The sequence below is a fragment of the Lygodium microphyllum genome, chromosome 7, assembly GCF_053477565.2.
Source record: "Lygodium microphyllum isolate KBCC chromosome 7, Lygodium_microphyllum_v1.1.10, whole genome shotgun sequence".
Classification (NCBI taxonomy): domain Eukaryota; kingdom Viridiplantae; phylum Streptophyta; class Polypodiopsida; order Schizaeales; family Lygodiaceae; genus Lygodium; species Lygodium microphyllum.
The window spans coordinates 157267304-157289764 of NC_141141.1; the positions used below are offsets into that span (position 1 = coordinate 157267304).

Sequence of the window (22461 nt, forward strand, 5' to 3'; positions counted from 1 at the left end):
AAAGAGAATGGGAAATAAGAGGGATGGGTTGCTCAACCTCTCTACCTGTAGGGGATAGTCCCATTTCGGCCCCCTAAAACGGCATGAATCGGGTTCTAACTTAGCAATACCTAAATTCGAACTGCGATAAATCCTTGTGAGAAGCCTTCCAGTTCTCTGGGACCACCCTGCCGTAGGATGGACCCGTCGGGGATTTCATCCACCTACTTCCCTAACAGATTTAGTTTTCTAACTAGGTCCTACCACATTTATATACGACATTTAAAATCAGCTTCATTAATTAAGTCTTTTAGGGAACACGGTTCGTTAGTGTAATTTATAGCACAAACACAAAAACAAAACAAGCAGTCCTTTTGACAAACAAGTTCCTTAACTTATCTTCAAGTTAATCTTTGTCTCCTGCCCATACAGGAGAATTATGTATCCCTTCTGTCCAACATAAGTACCTAGTCCAAATCACATGGCACCAAAATTTCCATCCTTTATCTAGAATAGGATCTTCCAAGGTTCCAGACGTTGGGCTCGCGGGGATCTCCAACTCCATTCTGGATAGGCAAGGGGTATCCAGAGCTCCACATGATCCACAAGCGGTCTAGGAGTGAGATGCCATTTTCGTGCTTGGACTTTTCACCACTCGACCATCAACCTGTGAATCAAGCAGTGCCCTCTTGAGGTAATCCGCGGTGCGATCTTGAAGATGATCCATGCATGCAAAATATCCTTCCTTAATTAATCCAATTAAGAATCAAGCATAATCAAGGCAATCAACCCTAATATCATCTTCTAGGAAAACATTCCTTTATTTCGATGGTAACTTATCATTGCAAACCCCTGCCATGCATTTGCCATCAATACAAGCCTTGGAATATTTATCCAAATCACAATGCAGCAATCAATTGATTGAAAGAAAAAAAATTTAAGGTGTTATTCAATCAACCAACAAAACTAATTGTATTTTTTTCAAACAATACAAGAATAGACGTGATAATAATTCCATCGCATTTTCACTCTCCCCCTTGGGATCAAAGAGCGATTCTATGTAAAATTTACTTAATACCTACATACACGTTTCCTAATGTTATTCTTTTTACGATTATGCTATTTATAACCCCTGATCGATTGCTCTATCAACAAATAAGCCATATGCAACTAAGTGCAATTAACTTTCCTATACATGCACTTTGCAAACTCCATCTTGCAAATATGTGAGAAGAGGCCTATCCCTTCCCATGACCTATTCTCGTACATCATAGTATGGAGCATAATGTATCTCATGTGAGAATCAAAGCAAGCATCTAACAATTTAGAAAATACATTACTTACGACCGGTATCGCAATTGGATTGACAGTGATGCCTTCACCCGAAGCTTCATTGCTGGTTGTAGGATTACCATCCACACGCGACATTCTTCGCTTGGAGGCCATCATCCGCAAATAGACTCAAGAGATTAAGAAGGCAGAATAGATTCAAGATGGGAGAGCATAAGAGAAGATGGCTAAGTCAAGGATCGAGGTAGAGGGAATTGTGCATCCTCTCGGGGTAACTATTCTCTCTCTCTCTCTCTCTCTCTCTCTCTCTCTCTCTCAAGCTCTCTCTCACAATCTCTTGGAGGGGTATCCTTTTCTCTACCCCTCTCTCGTAGCCTCTCGAGGACTCCTTATGCTCCCATGTGCCTCCCCATACCTCATATTTATAATGAATTAGAGAGAAGGGGATGAGATTGAGAATAAGAGTGGAGGGGCTCTTGGAAGAATCAGTGATCTGATGCTCAGATCATAAATCTGATAGTTCCATTGGCTCCAAAAGGGGGGTAAAACCCCAAGACACTTACTTAGAAAGCTCTTAGTTCACTCCTTCTTCTTTTCTCTATTTGAAGTGCTATCTACTGTTTGTAGACTACGATTGCAGCACGCACGATTTTGCCAATCACTTTTCTTTATTTTTTTCTTTTTATAAAATCTCCAAAACTAACTAAAACATCACTTGTCTTTTCTTTTAAATGACATTCAGTTCTATCTTTTTAGGATAATATCTAAAATATACTATTTTTTGCCCAAAAATCTAATATTTTTGGACCATCCAAACTATATACATTAATACTAGTGATTAATATGGCTCATAAGTCTCGTTCACGTTGTAACTTCCGTGAAGGGTGGCTATGATCCTTGTCAATCTGAGAAAAATGTCAGATTACGACTCTTGGTTTATTTTAAAATATATATTTTAATTAAATAAAAATTATTAGTTATTAATGTTAGTCAATTTTTACCTTAGATATTCTTTAGTTAGTAATCTTACTAACTTATTAATTGACTAACTAACTTTCGAACCAACCAATTAACTTTTATTGCGTGGAAATATTACAAACTCCGTTCTAGACTAGGCAAGGGGTGTTCAGAGCTCCACTGACCCGAAGCGACCTAGGAGTGAGACATAACTTCCATGGTTGGTCTTTTCACCACTCGACCTTCGGTCCATGAATCGGGCGCAGTGCCCTCTCGGGTTGAAACGTGGCATGGCCTTGGAGATGATCCACCCATACAAAAATATCATTCCTTAATTAATTTAATTAAGTATTAAGCGCAATCAAGGTAATCAACCTAATATCATCTTCCAAGAAAACATTTCTTTGCAAAAGGTATGATTAGTTTTCTTTGCTTTAGGCATGACAAAAGCTCTTGTTTTTATTTGTTAATTCAATAGAAATCCACTTTACCTTTTTACCAACTTTGAAAATCTTGCCCAAAAGACTATGGTGTAGTGACTGAGTCAATAGCTCGCTTGTGCTTCTCAACAATATGATTGTGTATGATACTTGATGCCTAAGACCTCAAGTCTAGGAGGACTTCAAAATGTCTATCATTTAGTTAAATATTCCTCCTAGTAAAGACTAGAAACTACAATAATGGCCTTTCTATTCAACTTGTAGCTATGTAGCAATTGTAAGCAATCTAAAGGTAGCTTAAGTTGGAGGTTCATCATAGGCTAATGTCCATGTTTGATGCTTGAAATCCTTGACTCATCATTAGCTAAAGTAGCACAACACTTACTGCTAATGAAATAAAAAAAGAAGGTCATGTTGTTGGATCTAACATTACCATCTTCTTTTGCTTATGATATTGGATACCTAAAGCATGGCTCAAGATAGACATGAACATACATAAAGAAGTATCTCCAATTCACTAGAATGTGTAGCCCAACCCAAAAACATGCAAGTTTCTCTTAATGAGCACATGCCTAAGAAGATGTTGTTTCCCACACTAACCCCTTGAAATTTCAACAACCTAATGATTGGGTGCAAGTATCTCCTAGCATAAATGTCATCAACTTAGTAGTTTCAAACAATTATAGTAATAGTCCTCTACTCATCCCAAATAGATATTTACAATAGTTTGGATATTTGACCTAACAAACAAAAAAAAAATTGATATTTATTTTTCAACCTTTTTCATGAATGCTTGTCTCTATGGATCTTGGAACGTGCTACATTGCTTGGATTCTCTACATGGTTTTGCATTAGAGATCTTAGACTAGATAATAGTTGGACTTGATAGGAATGTGGAAGGTTATGAGATGAGGTAACAGTAGGGTTGACTTTCTATTTGACATGTAAATTGCTTTAGTTTTAGCATATAAGTTCTATATTTTGTGAGAGGATATAATTGCAAGTGCATGTCCTAGTATACATGAAGAAGTATCTCCAATTTACTAGCATGTGTAGCCCAACCTAAACACATGCAAATTTTCTTAATGAGTGCATGCCCAAGTACAAATTATTGCCCACACTAGCCCCTTGAAATTCAATGAGTAACCTAAAATGAATGTAATCAGCCCATTAGTTTTCAAGAACTATAGTAATAGTCCTATAGAAATCCCAAATAGAGTTCTAAAATAGTTTAAGTATTTGGCGTGACAAAAAAAAAGTTGATATTGGTTGACTTTCTATTTGGATGACATGTGAATTCACTTGCTTTAATTGATAAGTTATAAATTTTTAGAGAGGACAATTGCATTTTCATGTAGGTGGAAGGAAAGAAAATTTTTGTATGTCAATATAAACCTTGCTATGTGTGTCGGTATACGCCACGCTATATTTGTTGGAATACAATAGCTAATTTCCAACATTATTACTATCAAATATACCAAAGCTATTTAAAAATATTACTGACATGTACATCAGAGATCATACTGATGCAATTTAAAAAATATCGGTGTGTATTTTGACACTAGTAAAATAAATTTAAATGAAACTTACCCCTCTGTTGCTCATTTTTCCATGCATTTGTTTAAAGAAAGATATCCTCTATAGCACCTTCTTCTCCATTTTTTCTTCTCCTTACATTTTAGGGTGTTTAATGTATGTAAAACCTCAAAGAGATGTGGTATCCCCGAGCAAAGAGGCCTATTTTATGTTTCTTCTTGTTCTTCATGTTCATTTTGTGGTTTATAAAAGTAAAAAAAGAGAGTATGTTTTCTTTCTTCATTTGTAATAATTTTATGTATTTATGAGAGAGAGAGAGAGAGAGAGAGAGAGAGAGAGAGAGAGAGAGAGAGAGAGAGAGAGAGAGAGAGAGAGAGAGAGAGAGAGAGAGAGAGAGAGAGAGAGAGAGAGAGAGAGAGAGAGAGAGAGAGAGAGAGAGAGAGAGAGAGAGAGAGAGAGAGAGAGAGAGAGAGAGAGAGAGAGAGAGAGAGAGGTGGGAAAAGAGAAGAAAGAAAGTGAGAGAGGAGCTAGAGAAAGATAGAATGAAGGGGAGAGAGAAAGAAAGAGAGCGAGAGAAAGAGAAAGGACACAAGGGGAGAGAGAGAGAGAGAGAGAGAGAGAGAGAGAGAGAGAGAGAGAGAGAGAGAGAGAGAGAGAGAGAGAGAGAGAGAGAGAGAGAGAGAGAGAGAGAGAGAGAGAGGGAAGGGAGAGAGAAATTAATAGAGAAAGAGAAAGAGGGAGCTAGAGAGAGAAATGGAGGGGGCAAGAGAGGGAAGAGAGAGAGAAAGAGAGGGAGAGAAAGCTAGAGAGAAATTAAGAGAGAAGAGAGAGGGCGAGGGAGAGAAAGAGAGAGGGAAAGCTTAGAAATAGAGAGGTAAAGGGAGAGGGAGAGAGACAAAGATAGAGATAGATCTAGAGAGAGGGAAAGGCTAGACAAAAATAAATAAATAAATAAAGTGTGTGGTTATATGTCCAAGATCATATGATCACATACATTTTTGTTGGTGAGATTTTGATAGTTACACATGTATCATGTCTTGTAAGTCATTCCTATAAAGAGGCATTTAGAGTAGGAGTCATGAATTGGAAGGGCTTCCTTTCCTTGTATGCACCATGTATACATCTTCAAGTGGATATCCTCATGGCCCACAATAGTTTCCCTTTCATGGACACCTAGACTTATAGAGTATTGACAATATATTTGTATCACATGTATAATAGTTGTGAAGTAACTTTAGTACCAAATCTGAATTGTCCCAATTTCATTGATTATCCTTCATATGTTGTGGTGATTGAAGGTATATGTTTTTAAAGTGTGCATTATATATATATATATAATTTTAAAATTATAGAGGTAAACTCCTCAACATCCACACAAAGTATATTTGGGGTTTAGCTTCCCTTAAGTTTATATTTAATCTTTCTTTTGTAGGTTGTTTCAAATGTGCAAACACAAATGTATGGTTACAATGCTTTTGGACCCATGAATGCAAGTTTAGGAAACACTAGCAGCTTTTACAAAGAGATCCATAGCCTAGACTTGATATCAAGTGCGTTAAATCATATGAGCCTTTATCTTGGATGTAAGAATACAAGCCAAGGGAATACTAGTAGTTTTTCACACAAAAACCCCTTAGCTTGTAGCTTATTTATCACATATAAGATCACACTCATACAACAAAGGCATGCTATATGAGTCCCCAGGGAGGTCAATTAAATAAATGTATATATCACGTGGGTTCAACATAAGGGATTTTTAAAATATCATTTTCACACATTTTGTACATACAAAAGGGTCATATATAAAGGGATTACTTATAGATTGAATAGAAAAGGTTTATATTTTATTAAGTAAAAATTCACATATAATGATATTTATAAATAGGCCTTGAATGCACATGATATAGAGGGTATACTTATAGTGAATTATGCGGGTATGAGTCATAATGGAATGTTGCGAGTTGTTATCTTATAATACAACGTGATTATTATGCTCATCAAAACATGTGAGATAACCAAAATGATTGTGCATTTTCTCAATCCATTATTTTCAATCTCATATCTACCATAAGACTTAAAATTCCCATTCACAGAATTCATGAATGAGAGTCCACTATGTTCTAAAATATTGTGATTGAAATTTATGTAATAAGATAACCAATTTGCTAGCTTAAGTAAGTGTGATATAAGAATGAACTCTAGATAATAAATAGAATATATAAGCTATATTGAAAAATAGTTAGTTTACTAGATCAACTGTACTTGATTTTACTAGTTTTTACTTAAAAAATCTACCCCATTTAATTAGTTTTTGATTTACTTTGCTGTATAGCAATTGGTTTAGAGTTACTTGTAAAGGTGGGCAATCGAGGCAACAATCTATTCAAGGCTCGTATAAGCTGGAAAGTGTTGACGTCCATAGGCATGACTAGACTAAGCGAGTAGGGTCAAACTCTTAGATCGACCTTTGATATAGTACTTTAGTTCTTATGAGACTTGTAAATATCAAGATATAGTTTCGCAAAACATGATATCCTTGCATAGTGAATGGGATGGAGCATCGCAGCACCAGTGACCACAGTGTACACTGTAAAGGGTAGATTTTTCTGAGTAAAAACTAGTAAAATCCAGCACAGATCTAGTAAACTAACTATTTTTCAATATAGCTTATATATTCTATTTATTATCTAGAGTTCATTCTTATATCACACTTACTCAAGCTAGCATTGGTTGTCTTCTTGTATAAATTTTTCTCTTATTTCTATAATCACAATATTTTAGAACATAGTGGACTCTCATTCATGAATTTTGTGAATGGGAATTTTAAGTCTTATGGTAGATATGAGATTGGAAATAATGGACTCAGAAAATGCACAATCATTTTGGAAATAATTTTTGAGGAAGAGGAAGTAAATCCTTTTCATTATCATGTGAGAAGAAAATATCCTCCATTGAAACGGTAACTTATATATATATTTAACAAATATAACTATATTTTGAGAAATTTGAAGAGAATCTATTTATTTCTTCGAAAGAATTGAGAAGGATTTTTGTCAAGGTGAACAAGTTCTAGGTTGAAGTGGACTCGTCTTTGCCCAAACCCTGCAGCAAAATGTACACTGCAAAGTCGGAATCTGTTGGATATTCATAACTGTTGTAAAGAGGGTGTCGTGTTTATTCCGATCGAGGCTAAAGATCACTTTGAAAGCGAGATTCTCACCAAACAAAAATTAACGCTGTGCGCAGTAGGCAAAGGTAAAAGAAGAGGATCTTTTTGGTGAGTTGAGAACAGTCAAAAAGCTTGTATGATACCGGTAACCAGCACCAACAACAACAATTACAACAACAACAACAGCAGCAGCGAGAACAAGGCAGCTAGTCTAGTCACTCATCCGCCTACCTATCATGCCGTACATCACATGAATGGAGTATAAAGCTTGCAGCTTATGTGGAAACGAGCAGGAAAATTTGACATCCTTGAACATTTGGTCAGGACGAAGTTGCAGAACAAGAAATTATTACGGCTACTAGTCGACAATGGCCGCAGTCAATATAAGCATCTGCACCATAATGCAGATGAAAGGGCGAGGCCACATCGAGCTCATGCTGCTGATAATGATGATCGGAGCTGCGGTTGGAGGTGCGAGGGCTATGCAGTACACGGTGGGGGGAGCGGCAGGTTGGGCACTTGGCACAGATCTGGAGCTATGGACGTCGCAGTACACCTTCCATGTGGGCGACGATCTATGTAAGGGGACGCTAGCTGCTCTTTTGTTTATTTAATGATAATGGTTGATAAGCTTGATATCAGAATGGTTGATAAGCTCGATTTTTTGGATATTCCCAAGGCCTCCTTGATCCTGACCTGAGTGTGCTGTAGGCGGCTGACGTTATATATCGGCCTGCTGTAGGCTATCTTAGCTAGGGATTTTATGATTTCTTGTACTTTATGATGTTATTGTACTGCATGGGGTCAGCTTGTTCAGCGTGACAATGTGCACGGTTATAATTTTGAGTTGTTAATTGGCATACTAGAGAACCATGATGATGAATGGGTGGGTTTAATTATAATACTGGATCTGGATGTAAATCATGTTTTTCCGGCAGATTTCCCATATCCCGCGGGTCAAAGCATCGTGCTCCTGGTGACAGAGGAGGACTACAAGAGGTGCCGCTCGGATCATCCGGTGGCGTCGGACGGGGGGAAGGGCGACATGGTCATCTCGCTGATGGACCCGGAGACCTACTACTTCATCTCCGGCAACGAGCAGCAGTGCTCGGAGGGCCTCCACATGGCCCTGCCCGTCCACGAGGCGACGGCGGCGCCGGGCCAGCAGCAACAACAGCCCGCCGGTCAGCTGGCGCAGCCGCCCCCAGCTGCTAACCCCCAGCTTGGCCATGACACCCCAGCTGTCATCCTCACGCCCCCCGCCGGTACTACCACGCCGTCTAACATCGGCGGTCCCAACAATAATAATAATAATTACAACAGCCCTTACGGCTCCTTCCGCTCCGCCTCCCCCCCGCCGCCGCAATATTCCACCACTACTATAACTCTCGTGCTCTTCTCTGCTGCAGCTATCCTTATCGCCTTTCTCAATCAATCCGGCTCCTATATGTAATTTAGCTAGAACCAAACTGCTCGATACCCCATTGTTTGTTGTGCTGCTCCCATCGCATCCTATAAAGCGATCCAATTCGTCGGAGTGAGAGTACCGCCTCATAGCATTACTAATTGTACCAGGTCGTGGTGAATGCATTATGCCATATTATTGAGCATGTGGTGTGAAGGGGGACATTAACACATTGCAGACTAGAGGAGTGGAATTAGCTTGTGGAGCTTGTACATCTCATTATTGTTTTTTGTAAAGACTTTGTAATGTCAACAGAATAATCGTATTTTTAAATATAAAATCTTTTTGTCCCCAAACTCCCTCCATTCTATGATATGCAAAGACAAAGTGGAGTCTTGTGGACTAAAGAATCCTTTGACAAATCTATGCAGCACCTCAATTTGTATCTAGATCAATGACAAGAAGAGTCAATCCTATTATAAATAGGAAAACAACACTTTTCAAAAAGTTACATGTGTCATTGATGGGTGCTAAATGACTCCCACCTACTACTTGCAAGAGTGCATTTATCTTTTTCGTCTTAAGGACCACTCTTAAGAGAAGCAAGAGCTAAACTAGATTTCTCAAGCTTGAGTGCAATTTTGAAATTTCTTTATAAAAGGCTTTTGGTGGTTTTGTGGTGGGGGGGGGCAACCCTGTAGCTTCTTTTAGTAAAATCAACAATCTCTACTATTAGGTAAAATTCAAGTTTTTGTATATATTTAGTACTTTGAGTCATGCTTCCTTTTTTGTTTTTTTTAATGTGATTTGATTAATAAAATGTGTTTACATCATTCCTAAGGAGACTATGTGAACTAAGTGACCTTAGCTACAATTCTTGCAACCTTAGTTACAATTATTGCGTGCTTTGTGGATAGCCCTATAGCTAGAGGGCTTCCTACAAAGAGCTTTGAGAACAGTAAGAGTCTTAGATTTACAAAATGGGATGCTAATAGGCTTGAACCTGTCAACCTTACCAAATACTTTGGTTGTCCTATGAAACCATATAGCTCTAATCACAATTGCTCTACTAACAATTTCAGTGTCCTACTTTTGCTGCGTGATTGTAACACGCTTTGCATGGATGGCTGCAAGCTGTGTATCATCGAACAAGTCGATGAGAAACCCCTCTGCAGTGGTTTGTAGGGCCTCCATGGCTGCAGCAGTCCACCTTTCTGCTGGTGGGCCATCCCGCACTCGTGCCCAAAATCTTCCCATCCCTTTCAGCTCCAAGTCTTGCATGACTTCTCGAACAACTTTATGAAAAGAACTTTTTGGGATGAGAAGCTTGTATCCGCGTTGGATTCTCCTTATCTCTCGAAGAGCGACAATGCCCGGTTTCCATGTCCTCTTCTTCTGTGGTGGTCCTTGTGCTCTACGGGGAGCACCTGTTGCTGCACTTGAGGAGCCTCCACCTTGTGCTCCAGATGGCGGGCCTTGGCGTGATGTCTTCCTGGGGCCAAAATGGCAACATGCTTGCTTGGTTCGTGCCATGCAAGGAGGGCAAGACGGAGAAGAGACAGAGGTTGGGGATGCGAAAATGGAGGAAGCAAAGAAATCAAGATGTGAAAATGAGAAGAAGAATGAACTTTTAACCCATTTAAACCCCAAAACTGGGTTAATGGAGCTTCATATGCACTATCCATCGTGTGATCGTAAATCCATAACCTTGTATCGGAATGCGACGAAACTTCACATGCGCACTCGTTGGGTGGCCAAGAGCCCAGCATGCACTTTTCTTTCAAAAAAGATATAATTTGGGCTCTTGGCTACCCAGCGAGTGCGCATGTGAAGTTTCGTCGCATTCTGATACAGTTTAGTATTTTAAAAATTATCCCACACCAAAATTATGGATGGATTGATAATTGAGAAATCAACATCGCGACTACTGGCCCTTAGAAACTTCGCACCACATAAACTATACAGAGGCATTAGGAGTAAAGTCTACAATAAGAAATGGCAAATTTTTGCATGTTATTCCTATTGAAATTGACAGTGCTAACAAAAACTGTAAGTAAGAATTGAAAATACAGCAAAGATGCACAGTCAAAGTTGAGAGCGAAGGATAAGTGTAAAATTTTAATTCATATTTTAAGGGTGCATACAATAGTTTTGCACTGGGACATAGTCATACGTCGAATGCACAAGGATAACACTATGCCAAAAAAGATAACATTGCAAACTGTGTTCATTCCATTGGAACGAATGCATCCTTCACTACTTGAAGATTTCTTACAAGTTGGAAGTCCTTGGGAGTTACAGTGATGCGCTTCGCATGTATTGCACAACGTTGAGCATCAGTCATCAAGTCAACTAAAAAGGCCTCTGCAGCACACTATAGAGCATGAAGACATTCTTTCGTGAAGCGATCAGGTCTATCCTAACCTTGTACCAAAAACAACCTCCTGCTTTTTGTGCGGTAGAGGTCTTGCACAATCTCGCGAACAAGTCTCGAGAAGCTCACCTTCGGAATGATGAGATTAAAAGAGCGTTGATACCTTCTAATTTCTTTCAAGGCCACTGTACCTAGCTTCCACTTGCGTTTCTTGTGGGGATACTGAGGAGGACCCTTGTGATGGCGACTTGAGGAAGGTGGATTAGGTTGAGAAGGGGTTGCATCTGAGCTAGTAGATGCTCCAAGGGAATTAACACGATATGGGGCTCTGAGAGAAAGCTTATTTGCATCTGCCTTAGACCTAGCCATCTTTCCTACACAAGAGATGTGAGAACTCAATGAATAAGATAGAAAGTGAAACCCTCTTTTATATAACCCTAAACTATGAGACTCATTCACATAGATGCACACTCTCTCTTTCTCTCTTAAACTAGGAATTGCATTCACACTGACTCACATTATTCATCTTACTATCTTAGCTCTTTTCGAACCCATTTGCTGCCTTGTCGAAGCCTTGTTTCTAGCCACTTGGCATGGTTTTCTTTGGCACTTGAGGCTTCATAGTGCACTCTTTTAGTGACACGACGTGATTCCATCATGTCTGCAGCCGATTCATCAGCACTTTCATTTGCTCTCTTTTGCGAGAGTTTAGCTTCATCTGCTACTATAATCCTATACCACCAAGATAGTAATTGGATCGTTGGATTGCTACCATTCACCCCTCCACCATGATCAATTTTTCTTTGATATGTACCACGTGCTATCCAATGTGAATTTTCCATCCCTTGTGTGGCCCAAATTTCAATGCTTCCCTTTTCGGCAAAGTATGGCCCATATGCCTTAAGGATATGCTACAAAGACACATATCACACATGAGTAAAACTATGCTCAATAGTTTATACAATTCATATAATTTTAAAATATTAACTTAGTATGCACCATGTAATGTGTGATAGAGCTTTTGCCCCATGCTTCCACCATGTTTTCGTAGAAGCTATGCATAGCATTGATAAATTCTTGCTTATCTTCATTGTTAAACACCATCTTCGAAGTAAGGGAGCCAATTTTTTTAGACTTATCCAAACCTTAGCTTTGGCCAATCTTATTTTTCCTCCATTACTTCGATCAGGAACTGCAAAATGTAACTTTTTCCACCCATCGTAGTCTTGCGGCCTACGAACCATGACATTCCCTTCCTCATTGATGGGTACTGAGAGAAACTTCCTAGCCTTTGCTCCTCCAAAGCAAGGATTTTTTGGCAAGTTACCAGATTTTCATGATCTCTTCTCATCTTTTTCAATCGTCACTTGATGCTTGTGTAGCCCAATTTCTGATAGTAGTCGCTCCACATTCCTACACGTTCCAATGGCTTCTTTTTCTGGTTGCATCCTATAAGCAAAGCAAATATATTCATATACAAGTTTCTCCATGATTCTGACAAAAGCATACAATGAATAAATGTGAATACGATACAAGGGAATGTTGAAGATGGGCTTCCAAGTGGGATCTTCTCTATTGCGCGTCGGTGTAACACTTGTCACCTTTCACCCGTTCTTCTTTCCATCCTTTCCTTCCACCCTCTCTGTCAAGCAATATAGGCATGGATTCTTTGTATTTGCACCATTGGAGATTCCACACATGCATTTTAAAGTTTTCAAGTCTCTTGCAAGATGCCATTCAACCAAGTATTGACCATACCCTTCAATCAGAGTATCTCACCATGTTCCTGATGATCGATGATGCTTGAAATGCTTGTGTGCATAAAGAATAGCTGCAACACCTCAAATTTTTCCTTAGGAACTTCAAATGCAGCGAGCCACCACACATGGCGCTCAGATTGAACACTAAAGTTCCCTGGGTTGTTCTTATCGAATTGTAAAGCTCTATTCATTAGAGTTACATTAACTCTTTCAAGCTTTACTCCTTTGACGACCTCACTTTCATCTAATTTTATAACAAACTGCAATTTACCATTACATTCCTCAACAGGCATATTGTAGTACATTACCATTGCCGACTGCACCTTGTTCAAATCTAAATAGTAATTATTGAGTTCAGTGAACTTCACCTCATATGCATTTTTGGTCCTAACCTTTAGTGTTTCCACACATTGAACATGCATGGGATCTCCTATCAACTCCAAAACCTTTGTATTATGTTGCCGTCGGGCCTCTATTAACTTTGAAGATTGAGGAAGAGGCACAATTCTATTTCTCTTCAGCACACGACCAAACCCAGCCTTCACACCTTTAAATATCTTTGAGTAAGTCGTTGTGCTAATGTCGGCCCTGTCACAAATAGATTGTGCATCCACAGCTGAGAACTCATTTGACACATCTTTTAATGTGCACTCAATTACCTTTTCCTTCATAGCCTTAAACTTACGATTGCTTAAAGCATTTTCCAGTGTACTTGCCTTCAGCAATCTACTAATACATGACCCAATCTCACCCTCACCTAGGTTCTCTTTCTGAGCTACCTTACATGCTTTGATACGTCGCTTCCACTCGCCACTATTCACAATTAACTCATTGATTGGCTTCTTCTTTCGTTTGCACTCTTGTGTTAGCTTGATGTTGATTTTTCTCAAGTCTTCCAATTGTGCCTTTGCCTCCTCATATGAGATACCAATGTCATGGATAGTATCCTGCATTGAAACAATTTGATTGTTTTGTTGAATTACAGTGTCATTCAGTTGTACCACTTGTCCTATCAGCTGTTGTATATGAAGTTGATGTGCAGCGATCACATCATGGCAATTTTTTATGGTTGCCTAGCAAGTTGTAAATACTTTGAATGCTTGATCATTGAGCCACCTAGTATAACCAAGTAACCCATTTTCACCCTCACACACATACTTCAGCAAATTTGTGATTCCTAAGAAAGTTGGAAGTCTATTGTTTAAGGGGTCAATTGGGTAGATTCCCCCATCAACCCACAAATCCACATGTTTCAATCCCATTTGCTTGTAACTCTGCAAAACCTGAGGGTTGACACTAGTACGTTGGGTTCTTTTGAATAATGGAGCATATTCAATCTCTACCTCAATATGCAGCTCCTTCTTTCCTGTATTCATTTTACTATTAATAGAAACGGGGAGCCTACTTGGTTATAAGAGGAAGAGTGGAGATGCACAGAGAGGCACACAAAGGTTCCAAGGGAAAGGAGGGTGTAAGTAATTCACTCTATTAATGAAGGTTGCATAAACACAGAGAAGAGGTCACAATAGAGCCATGAGAGAGTATAGATATGGGGGGAAATAGCTCAGAGGGTAGGGATGTCCAAGACTTTTTGTATTTTAGATATTTCTATTTTGCCTCCAAAAACATCTCCAAAAAACACGAAATGTGACCAGTTGGTTTGTTTTTTGACCAAAATCAAGGATATAAAAAATCCCCAAAATATCTTAGAAGGAACTTCCGAAATTTTATTTTCCTTGTTCTCGATTAAAAAATCAATTACCTCGTATCTACTAATCATTTTGCATTGAAAACAAAGCACCACACTCCCATAACTAAATCCTTTTTGAATATAAAATTTGGTTGAAAAAGACTTCTTCAATGACGAGAGAGAAGGAATCTGAGTATATCTTTGTAGATAATATAAAAAAGGCAAAACGAGATTGCAAAAGTGGAAAGAGAGGAGGATTATTTTACTATTCTTCTCTCCTCTTTTCCTTGTTTTAAGGAGGAGAGAGGGGAGGGCTAAACGGCCCATTTGTGAGTTCATTTTTTTCCTAATGTATTAAACTACTCTACTCCTCAATACCTTAATCTTTTACTCTCCCTGGATTACCAATACACATTTGTCCTTCCCTCGTTTTCCTCTTTGTCATCCAAATCAACATCATACAAAGAGTTGTTCTTTCCCTAGTAACATCCCTATCACACCAAGTCAAAGCTCTAGTGCTCTCCTTGTACTTGCAATGTACGGTTGATACATTAGATAGTAATTGTTCTTAATTTATCATGGATGACAATACATGTAATGTAACTAATGTAGTTCAAGCATCTATTGGTGTTTCCTGACTTCAGTAGTAGGTAGATTCTAAGGTTGATACCCTAGGGGGGATTTCAAAAAAGTGTATCCCATCTTGTGATGGTATTTAATCTAAGCATTGCATGATAACTCTGTGTTAGTTACCTATAAGTTCTGTATTAATAATGATTGTATGAACATTGGACAAGGAAATCAACAATACTAAAGTTTTACAATATAAAGATTATTAGAATCCTCACGGGGTTCATTATATGTAAATCTTCTATATCACATGTGTTCAAGGCCTCACAGCTTGTTGGTCTAATTTGTAAATAAGGGTTTCTGCAATTGAACAAAGGAGAGAAGAGAAAGAGAAGAGTACGAGTGACCAATTCACCTCCTAGCCACAATGTCTTGATTTTATTATTATTTACATTGGTGTGTGTACACCTACACATCACCAACTTACTTGGCTCTAGCCCTTGTAGGGTGTCATGCTAGAACAACTAGGCCATGTCAAACTAAGGAGTCATGTCACATTAGTCTGTGAGGTTTCTTAAAATAAAGTACACCCCTTCTCTATTTATGGGAGCCCATCAAAACTCACAAGGAGGGACGTTTGGAGTTGAATCTTTGACGAGGTAAGGCTACTTGACTGCTTCTCAAGATGCTTGGAAAAATTTAGGTGACCAGCCTTGGGCTAAGATTTCCAAGAGCATGATCGTCCCTTCAGACAATAGTGAAATGCTGGAAGTTAGTCATAAATATTCAAATTGGGTAGGGCACAAAGAGAGGAGAGGTGAGCCCAACTTGAATCAATCGATTTGGTTAGCAAGTCACACTTATTACGATGAACTTTTGGTAGTGGAGTATAGACCCAAACTATCAAAACAACTCCATGACGAAGGGGTTAGGAGGTGGAGGAATATATAGACTCTCAATATCTCCAATTGCAATCACCAGAAGATTGCAAACTGCGATATTGCGTGATTGAAGAGGAGAAGAGGTGGTTGACTCTGGTCATGTTCTGCAAGGAGTGGTCGAACTCCTTTAGGACTTTCCCACTCCCACTATGAAATGCCTCACATTGCCAAAAGGTAGAGACTTGGTTGAATGCACCAAGAGGGATGACCTAGAAGAGAATAGCTACAAGTTCGCCATGCATGCCAAAGAATCTTGGAGGAAGCACCACCCATGGACACAAATAAGGACTTGGAAGAGACGAATTAGAGGCATTTGGAGAAGTACCATGGCCAGGAGACCAAACTTAATTCTTTGGAAGACCACTATGAATAGGTGGCCTACTAGGGAGAGGATCTCAATGTTCTCTAAAATTTTCCTCCTATGTGGATTGTGTGGAAGGGGGTGCAGAGATGCCAAAACACTTGTTTTGGGATTGCATAGAAGTAAGAGGCCTATGGAAGGAAACTCTATCATTCGGCTTCAACATGGCAAGGGGACCCCGCCATAGTTTACTAGATTAATGATGCAAGGTTTGTAATGGGTGTTACAACACACGCCATAACATCTTGGAAGCCCAAAAAATTTTGTACTCTGCCACATTGGAATATTTATTTATAGATACATAATATCTCGTGCGATGTGTACTGAATTCAAATAATTGAGTAAAGTTGTTTTGTTTTGTTTCTTGAAACGCATGACTCTTAATTTTTGTTTAACAACGTACGAACGCATCAAAAGTAGTAATACACGTTGAATTATGTTAATATATGCGGATGCGTCATTCACGTACCACACATTATCATCACACCTACACAATCGCAAGTGTAGTACTACGCATTGAATTATGTTAACGTATGCGAATGTGTCATTCACGTACCACACATTATCGTCACACTTATATAAACCGCACATTTATTTAATAAATATTTATTTGTAGGGACAAAGTAAAGTATATTATATTCATCAAGAAAAATACATGTGATGGTTGTTAGTGATGGTAGATACAAAAAGTCGATAGCCAACAAGAACTCTCAATTGTTTCTTGGCTTTTTCTTCGGTGGAGAGGAGGGGCCAGTTTTCGATGAAAATATAAGTTCCTTGTTTGCTTTAAAAATGATGTGCTCCCCCTTCAGCTCTTTCTCCAGGAGAAGCGGATCCGACACTTTAACGAGGTCACCTAATGTCGCAAGCACACACATATCTCCACCCCGCATTTGATCAAACAAATAAAGAAGCTTTGACCGCTTGATTAGCACCATCTTCTCTAAGCTAGATGTCACAGGTATCGCTCGAAAAGGTCCAAACTTGGTCAAAGCTCGAATTTTCATAATTATTTCTTGCTCTCCTGGTGAGCACTTCTTATGGAAAACCACCAAATCTGTAACAAGGTTACCAATATACCTCTTAAGGGTTGAACCCTTGCGTTGGTCCGCATGTCGAGCTCCTCCTTGCCTTGATGTAAAGTCATCTATATACAGTATGCCCTAAATGACAAAGTCAAATCAAACAATATATTTAGCGACTAATCTGGAGTTATCAATAAGTGATGAAACTTGATGGTATGGTGCGTCGGGTCCCTCGAAGTCCACCGGTGAAATCTTTGCCAAAAATGATGCCTACAGCGGTCCTATCCGAACTGGCGTCCTGGGCCACTTTTTGGGCCGCCAGACTTCGAATAGGGTAGCTGCAAGCATCATTTTTGGCAAAGACGCCAGACTTCGGATAGGGCCGCTGTAGGCATTATTTTTGGCAAAGATTTCACCAGGTGACTTCGGGGGACCTGACGCACCCTACCATCAAGTTTCATTGCATAAAAATATATGGTAGTTGGAAATCTCACCTTCTCCATATCATCTTGTATCTTCATTTCCTTGTGTGTCAAGGAGGCACCTCTTTGGGCAGAGGGATCTACAAACTCCTTGGTAGGAAGCTGGGGCCTTGGTCCGAACAAATCATGTTGTAGTGCTTCAAATTTAGCATTGGGCACAAAGTAATCTTCTTCAACCGAGGTTATATGCTCCTGTGCTGCTACGATCACACTCACATTATCTAAGCTTGTACCGTCATATCTTCCGATCTCTGCCATTGTTGGATGCACATCTGTGTAATCATAATCGATCAAGTCTTCCATTGAATCTCTGACTAGGATAGAAAACAACTCTTCTTCCTTCATTTTCAAGTATTGTAGTACATCTGATAGAAGTAAGTATTGTACACCATCTACTTCAATGGGTGTCAAGGAGGCAAGGTTGGGTTTGTTGAGTTGTGGTTGCTCTGAAGAAGATGGCACCATGAGAGCCAACCCTTGCTCTGTCACCACTTGATGTTCCTCTTCAACATTTATGAGCTCTTCAATCTATTCTTCTCCCATGTACGTGATAGAAACAACCTGTGGAGTTGTATCTTCATCGCTCTCCTTCTCTAGGGGTGTATCCAATGCAAGGAGGTAAATTACCAATGCGCAATCACACTCCACGAGATCCAAAGGTGATGTACTTGGTGCACTTCCCATGGGAACAGTGCATACTCTATGCGAAGGATCCACATGGGCCAGACACCTACTCACCACTTTTTGGTGATTCTTCCGTGCCTGAAATACCATGAGCTGTTCCAGAGGCACCCAAGTCATGTCGGATCCCTCGATGGAGTATGTGCATGTAGCAATGGTGCTCATAAAGTCTTCCAAAACCCGAAGGGGGGGATCCAATGATGAGAGTATGCTTTCAAGGTTGAAGTTCTTAGAGAAAACCTGGAATATCTCATCACCCTGGATGGCAAAGATAGTCTCGTGGATCCACTCATCAAAGTGTGTGCGAGCATCCATCGTAGCAGGTAGGAGGGATGTGGTGGATATAAAGAGATGAAGAGAGAAAGTGTGAAATGAAACAATGAAACAAGAACTAAACTAGTTCTACCTTAAAAACCTTAAGTTTTAAACCATTAAGGATTGTTCGCATACGATATTTAGTTATGGCTTTACTTACATCTTTGTAAATTTTACATGCATATGTAAATGTGTTGGTGTGGAAAGTGTGTAACAAGTGTATGATTTTGTATAAATACCATAATTTTTAAATATTGCAAGTTTGTAAGCGACAATATTCTATTGGCCAAAAAAATCCAAAATTTTACAAGTGTTGAATATTACAACTTGTGGTGTTGGGATTTTTAGGGAGACTCTAAAATTTCTAAAATATGTGGAGCCACACACTTTCCGCTAGTAACAGTATCCTCAGCTCGGCTTCGAATTTTCCTACCATCTAGTTTAAAATAGAAGCTAACAGGTTCATTCTGCATTAACATTGTAATTTCCTGGCGCACTATAGTCAATGTCCAATCATCCTCCATTTGCAACACTTGGGGCTCGCGGCCCTCACAAATGACAGTAACATCCACAACTGCACTTTCACACATGTCTTGATCAAGGCACAACCATTTACCCTTGAGCATCCTCCATCTACAATACTTGAATACTGGGCATAAAGTTTGTCATGCGACAAAGTACTTGTAATTGGGAAGGAAAGTTAGATGATTCATCCCAAAGTAAGTTAATAGTCAACTAAGAGAGAAAATTTTTATCTGAAAGCCATGTTCTTGGAAAGTCAGATGATTCATCCCAAAGTAAGATAATAGTCAACTAAGAGAGAAAATTTTTATCTGAAAGCCATGTTCCTTATTGTGACTCGACACTCCACTGTGCCAGGACAGTGAGTTATTTTTTATGTCCAAGTTTTGCCTAGAATCCTTGTTATATAGTCCTCTGATGTACTTTTTATGACGTACGTGCTTTTGGTACGTCTCAAACCCTTACATTCCTTGAACATGTGTGCAAAAATTGCAATCGGTATGAACAAGCTTAGATGTACATTCTTTGAGCCAGTGCTTGGCTTCATAGAATTCAATATGTCTGCGTAAATTTTTGTGCTACACATGTGCAAAATGTCACTACAACACAATGGCCATTTTATGCTATTGAGATTCGATATGTGCATATACTCAAGGGTTCCATATTCTCAACTCCCGTTGGGTAATATGTACTTGGAGTCATAGAAAAAAAAAGGTCCTCTGCGAGTTGCTTAGCTATACGCCCCTCAAAGAGCAATCTACCGATTTCGAGGTGGTGACACTTAAAAGAACCAGTGAAACTCTCAAAATTTTGCCACTCGTAGTAATCCGAAGGGTATACTTCTGTAAATACAAGACAAGTTGTTACATAGGTATCGTGAAAGTTCTCATTCTCAATGAGTTGCAAATACTTACTGTCTGCAATGTTTTGTTGAAAGGGCACAGTGGGCGCAATGTGTATTTATTTTTGCATGAATACATGTTGTACAAACGCCTTTGTTACAAGGTGAGAATCAACTTTCCTTTGTTTGAGAGCTAAAATTTTACCCTTCCAGTGCTTTGATACATCCGCAATTGCAGATGCTTTCACCCTAAAGGCTCCCTTCATACTTGGACGCATATGTACCCAAGACGAGCAATGATACGTATCAGTGATCCAATTCCCTTCTTCATCTTTTCTGTTATGTGCTTCTATCGAGATAATGCTTGTTCTTCTCTCAGGCATTATAACCTATGCATTAGATGTAAAGAAGTATGTATTAACCCCTAAATAATAAGCATTTTAAGTCTCTCTAGTAATCACCAATATGCCATACAATTCAACATGGCATTAAGGGATGTTTACACTTTTGTAAATAGACATAAACATCGATATTGAAATGCATGTGGATATATACACTAACACAAAGTATAGATTTAATTTCAAGACATCACTTTAATCATACCACTTACATGAAATATAATGAAAAAAATAGCACAAGAATACTCACAGAATTTCGTCAAAATAAATTTTATTATAATGAAGAGGAGTCTAATTTGACTCAATATATTGTATGAAATGTGGGTATTATAGAGTAGTTGTTACAAGGATAGCAGCCACATGGCATGCAAATCTTAATAGGCACATTGGATTGACACCTGAGATATTCTAAGACTCAACACATTGTGTGTTATATGGATGATATGATATAAGAGTTTCATGGATCATTGCCAATTGGCATGGAGATCCAAATGGACACATAGGACCAATAAAGCAAAGGATTTTTGAACCATCGACTTCCAACAAATCCATATCATCCAACACAAAGGAATCACTCACCACATCAAAATAGTTGATGGAGAATTATATGCTTCACCTAAACCTTGTGCAATACCTACATGTACAAAAAAACACTTGCATGAATCCCTTTTAACAAAAATACTTGCATGCATCCCTTTTAGCTAAAAATATCTAGATAACTGCATGAATAGAAGCAATACAAAACAAGGCCAATTTACCTATAAGCTAATTTGCTTAAGATAAGATTGAATCATTGCTAATCAAAACCCATTGCAAATGATGGACATAAGAAAACATCAATCCCATAAAATATAAAAGTCACTAATTAAATGAATAAATTTTGGCACCACAAAATATGGTAGATTTACCTATAAATTGAGCTACAGAATCTCTGCTCTACCTTGTGTTAAGCGTTGCAACAACAATTGATCCTTAAGTTAGAACTAGCATCAAACCCTATTGTAAAGATAGTAGAAAAGGGATAATGCAGAGAGGAAGAAAGAGAGAGTTTGTGTGAGTACGCGGGAGAGAGAAAGAAATGAGCACCTATCCAATCTTGCCCAAATTAATCTCTGCAAAATACAATTTTGCAAGAGTTAGTATTTACATGAAGGTATACTAAAAAAAACAGTAGAAAAGAGGAAACATACATAGAGAAAGAGAGAGGGAGAGAGAGATAAGCACTTATACAATGTCACCCAAAATGATCTCTGCAACAAAACAACAACAAGGGTTAGAACTAACAACGTGTTGTATTGAAAAGATATCAGCAAAAAAAAAACCAAACAGAGAGAGAGATTAACACCTTTGCCTCTTGCTCCAAATAAACTCTGCAAGAAAACAACAATTAGAACCAATATCAAATTCTATTGAAAAAACAACATAAAAGAGAAACAACACATAGAGAGAGGGGGGAAAGAAAGGAGAGAGAGACGAGCACCTCTGTCTCCTGCCCCAAACAACCTTTGTAATAAAACAACAACAACAATAATAAACGACATCAAACCCTATTGAAAAAATAGCAAACAAGAGAAAATGCAAAGAGAGATGGGCACCTATGTTTTGCCCAAAATCTGGAGCTACGTGGAGAAAAAATTGCAGAGGTAAGCAGAATGCTCAAAACCCTAATTACTCTCAGCAGGGGCTTCAATGGAGACAAAAATTCACGAGTATAGAGAAGAGAGG

The 22461-nt window shown here is 38.8% G+C and overlaps 1 protein-coding gene across 1 annotated transcript; it reads left to right on the forward strand.

Annotated features, from left to right (window-relative positions):
- The first annotated feature begins 7610 nt into the window (after positions 1-7610).
- LOC148034131 (early nodulin-like protein 17) lies at positions 7611-9252 on the forward strand. Its single transcript, XM_087682433.1, has 2 exons — positions 7611-7950; positions 8310-9252. The coding sequence occupies exons 1-2, from the start codon at positions 7740-7742 to the stop codon at positions 8822-8824; spliced, it is 726 nt and encodes a 241-aa protein (XP_087538559.1). The 5' UTR covers positions 7611-7739; the 3' UTR covers positions 8825-9252.
- Positions 9253-22461: the final 13209 nt, after the last annotated feature.